Source organism: Gekko japonicus, unplaced genomic scaffold, assembly GCF_001447785.1.
Source record: "Gekko japonicus isolate JY-2015 unplaced genomic scaffold, Gekko_japonicus_V1.1 scaffold233, whole genome shotgun sequence".
In the NCBI taxonomy this organism is placed as follows: Eukaryota; Metazoa; Chordata; class Lepidosauria; order Squamata; family Gekkonidae; genus Gekko; species Gekko japonicus.
Window position 1 is genome coordinate 1,190,729 of NW_015165242.1, and position 4,568 is coordinate 1,195,296.

Below are 4,568 nucleotides of genomic sequence, written 5' to 3' on the forward strand. Positions count from 1 at the left end.
TTTCCCTCTTCCTTGGATTTGGAAACCAAAGGTTGGTAAACTTTAGTGCAGCAAATAGCAAGGGCTTGCTTTTTATCTCTACTTAGGGCAACCTATGGGAGTGCTAACTCTCTCCTGTCCTTTGCTGTTCCAAGCTTATTTTGAGAATTTCCTGTTGCACTTTTAGGTCTGACGATTTGAACTGATCCTGGTTCCTTTAGCATTCTTTCTGCGCTGATCAGTTTCCTTGTGAAAGGGAAAGATCCTCACTGTCTTAAAAACCAGTTCTGGCTGTGCCTTGGATTGGGAGTGGGGCCAGTTTTCTGGGACCATAAACCATCCTTCATGTCATGTCTGCTTCTTCCTCATTTCTTGGAATGCCACTGTGATTCCAAATAATCTTTCTTTGGGAATGGAGACAAAATCTTTTTAGGTTACATGCCCCTCTTAGGTTCAGTAGAATGTGCATAGCTGTCGACCTGAAATGTCAGCCTGTCTGTGCAGCCGTGGTCTTGAGTTCTCATTGTTCTTAAAGACAAGCTTTCCTGGATCAGACCATCTAGGGCATCTTTCTTCCTCCAACAGTAGCCAACCAGCTACCTCTTGAAATTCAGAAGCAGGGTATGAAGATGATGTTCATCCTCTGCCATTTGTCCTCAGCATAGATCTATTTTTCTTGCTTCTGCCTCAGCTTCTTGAAGGAGGTATGCTGGAATGCCTAAGATTCAGTTGTGGAGTAAGACACACCCCCACACATCATTCACCTCTATTAACAATTATACAAGGCTTACAGCTATGCAAAGGTGACCATGTCCAGCAGTCTTGGACTTCATACCAGTCCTTTCACCAGCCGGGAGGATGAATGCTGCCTTTAAGAAGAGAAAATGAAAAGCTTACCTGCAGAGTGCTGACTTGTGTTCACGCACTTTGAACCTCTCCAAGAGTGAAAGCTGCCCTTTAAGGGCTTCAGAGGCTTGATAGAATAAATAAAATGCCTTAGCATGTGGGCATGCCAGATCCCGATTGATTATATGTCTACGTGAAAAGCTGTGGAGGAAACAAAACAGCATTGACATCGGTAAGTAGAGGGGTTTTTTCCATGACTAAACATTTTGGTCCTAGGAATGGATGTTCAGAACATAAAATGAAGAGAAGATTTCACAACATCTAAAGCTTCTGATACTCATCCTCGTGGAGGAAAACTTGAAAATAGAATGCTGTGTCCTGTACTGGCCAGAATACAGGAGACTGTAGTATTTATATCTATCTGAAAATCTTTCAGTCTTATGGCTGTTGCATTATATTTTTCAGACTTTCAGCTTCGTTGGATAACATTGTATTTTGCGATTAGAAAGTTTCTCACAGTGTAGACAGTCTCATGGTTATATAGATACACTTCTCCCACTCTGCAGCCACAGAAATGCACTGTATAAATACCCGTCTCCCTCTCCCCCACTGCTGTGAATGTTTGTTGCGAAAAATCCCCTTACTAACATAACTTGGGGGGGGGGGAGAAATACCTTAAAACTCACACTCTATTTCCCATTAAGACCTTGGAGCCAAACCATTTGTCATCCCTGAGAATCACTTCTGAAGCTGTGAGTTAATGATACAGAACTCAGGACTGTTGTTCTTGTTGTGACTCTAGAATGATTATGTCAGTGTGGAGTGAAACTGACAAACATTTAACCTCTCAAACAGTATTGGTTGAGCTTAAGAGGAAGGGGTCCAGGAACAGGGCCAATTTAAAAAGGAGCTTCAGATGTTGCCCTCAGTTAAAGGACAATAAAGATTATTTCTCCAAGAATGGATTCAGCTCATGCTCCTCTGCCTTACTATGCCTTGTTCTTCTCTTTTTCCCCCTCTCTTGCCAGATTCCTGTCCCCCAAGCCTCCCTCATGGAAGATATTGAGCAGTGGCTCTCCTCTGATGCCGTAAGTAATAGAACCGAAACATTTGCTCATTACTTAGGGTAGCCTGTGAACTTCCCACCAAGTCTATGGGGAGCATTAATTGATACTGTAATAACATAAAGCCAGGCTTTGCGTGTCCTTGCTTGAGTATCTAATGATGCCTTTATCCGTTCTCCCTTCCTGCTGGGCTACTTGTCGTGGGTGAGGCTAAGGGCTGATTTGCACCTTAACATTGCCTGTGATAGATCATTATACCTTTTTTTCCGCCCAGATTTACGTCATTGCAGTCCTCAGTTACGGGCTGAGTCTTGTGACATCACTCAGCTGTTTTGCTCTGGACAAAAATGTGAAGATGAAAGCTGCCCCTTGTAGACAAGACAGCTGTGCAGATCAGCTTCATCATGTATTGCCTAAAATAATAGCCACTGGGCTTGCCTTTCTGTTTCAAGCCAGTGCCCCACACATTTCTGTCTGACCCTCTTCTGATACGGATGCAGAATAGGAGCCTGCCTGTGGTTCATCACTTCTGGGAGCTCTTGATAGCTCAGAATGGTCAGGTTTCAGTAGCCATGTCTCTGCAATGCTGCTTGCTTCTACAGATAGGAGAGACATGAAGTGAGGCAGGGAAGAACACACCCTCTCCGTAGACTGGGTGCCACGATCTCTATCTTGATAAGAACGGAATTCTCTATCCCATCTGATAATGCTCCGTAACTTTTGATTTTATCTTTCTTTGTTTCTGTGTTGCCTTTTGCTCTCTCCTCTCCGGAAAACAAGGCTGAGGATCCGAAAGGGGTGACCAGTGAAGGTGAGCTGCTGTCTGCTACCCTGCCCAGGCTCCTCCCGATCCTTGCAGCATAGGGTGCCCTCTGCCATTGTCTACACGCATTAGGAAAGACCTCGTGTATGAATGAGTAATGCATGCAGCTGCCCCTTTCCCCAGGGTACCAGAGGATTTCAGAACTCCATAATAGGGCTGTTAAATCACAGGACGGTTGGGATCAGCCCCGTAGCCAGAAATTTTTGGCTGGTGGGGCAGGAGGCAGGGCAGTGGGAAGCTTAATTAGATTAAGTGGGGTAGCAAAGGAAACAGAGAGAGAAAAGGCATACAGGGAGTGAAGCAGCTGATCTGCAGGGAGTGAAACTGACCAGAAGTGGCAGGGTGGCTTCCCTTTCCTTCCCCAGCCTCCCTGCCGCTGTGGGGCGAGACACATTGGGGGTGGGGGTCTGGCATCCTCCTGGGGTGGGGCAGGGCTCCTCCATGGTGGGGCTCTGCCCCCAAATGCCCCACCATGGCTACAGGCCTGGTTGGGGATGCATTGCTCCCATGCCCACATATGCAGAAAAGTCCCGTACAGATGAGGTTTGCGTGTACTTGACTCCCCCCAGCACCTCAACCCTCAGACTCTTTTCTGCTCTGGTGAGGTTCTTCCATCTCTGTTCAAACTCTTCCTTGTGCCCTTTCCTTCCAGAGTTTGACAAGTTCCTGGAAGAGCGAGCAAAAGTGGCGGATCGACTGCCCACGCTTCCCAACCCCCCAACTGGGGTCCCTTCCCCTCCAGCCACCTCTGACCCTCACCGGAAGGAAGAGAAGGAAGGCGACGCAATGTTTGCTTTATGAGCCGTCCAATAGACTGGTGTGCTGTGGCTGCAAGAGGACCTGTGTGCTGCACTGCTCTCCTCCTCCAAGGGAGGGGGGGCAAGAGAGGAGTGGGTAGGGGCTGGGGCCCCTCCCTCTCTCTTTTCCTCCTGCCTCTTTTACTAGGCTGCTTTGGGGTTCAATTAATCATGACTGCATCTGGGGACCTGCAAGAGAGAGAGAAAGATAAAAGGAAGTGGCGGGAAGTGTTTGCAAAGATGCCAAATGCCTTGTCAAGAGGAGCTGGGTGGATTTGGGATTTCTTCTGTGTGGTTGAAGTAATCTTCCTCTCCTTCGGTCCCCCTCCCCCTTTTTCCCCATTGAAGTGACTGTAAAAGCAATGGTAGTTTCCTGTCAGTACTGCAAGCAGCTGCGTTTTGTTGTAAAACTGAGCACTTCCCCCTTTTACCCGCTCTCTCTTTCTCCCCTCTGTACTTTGCTCTCCTGTGGCTGAATAGGAATCATGGACACTTTTTACAATGGCAGGAGAGTTGTTTTAAGTAAGGTAGTGATGCCTGCAAGTTTCTGCTACATACCCCCCCCCCCCCCCGGCCCTTCCCTCTTGGGCAGGGACCTCCTGAGTGCACCTGCAGGCCTTGTGCATACTGCCTGCAGGCCATATAAATTTACCTAGGAGGCAGACTCTCCTTTGAAATGACCCCATCAGACCCATTGATCATGGCTTCTCTTCCCTCTCTATTGCCATCCCCTAATGCTCCACTCAAACAGAGGGTTGGTTTTCTTTTTTTCTTTTCTTTTTCTGGTATGTTAGAACACTATAAGGAAGGAGCATTCACTGTGTTAAAGGTCAGGAGGTGAGCAGTTTTTTGAGGGTGAAATGCTGAATATTCCATGTACCTGGGAGACTTGCCTTTTATATTTACACATTAAATAAAACACCTATGGACCTCACTAGAGGATGTGTGGTTTCTCTGCAGCCTAGCACAGTGAGATAGAATACAGTCATACCAGGTCAGGAAAAAGAGAAGACAGCCACACTGCTGAGGGAATGAGGGTGGCTTCTAGGAGTGAACCAC

General features: G+C 47.1%; 1 protein-coding gene across 3 annotated transcripts in view; it reads left to right on the forward strand.

Annotated features, from left to right (window-relative positions):
- TOM1 (target of myb1 membrane trafficking protein) overlaps nt 1-4,080 on the forward strand; it is a 46,799-nt gene extending 42,719 nt beyond the window's left edge. For all 3 annotated transcript variants that reach the window (XM_015410037.1, XM_015410038.1, XM_015410039.1), the window contains 3 exons: nt 1,854-1,913; nt 2,670-2,700; nt 3,365-4,080. In XM_015410037.1, coding sequence (XP_015265523.1) covers nt 1,854-1,913; nt 2,670-2,700; nt 3,365-3,513 — 240 coding nt within the window. In that variant the 3' untranslated portion in view covers nt 3,514-4,080. The remainder of the gene's footprint in view (nt 1-1,853; nt 1,914-2,669; nt 2,701-3,364) is intronic.
- The last annotated feature ends 488 nt before the right edge of the window (nt 4,081-4,568 follow it).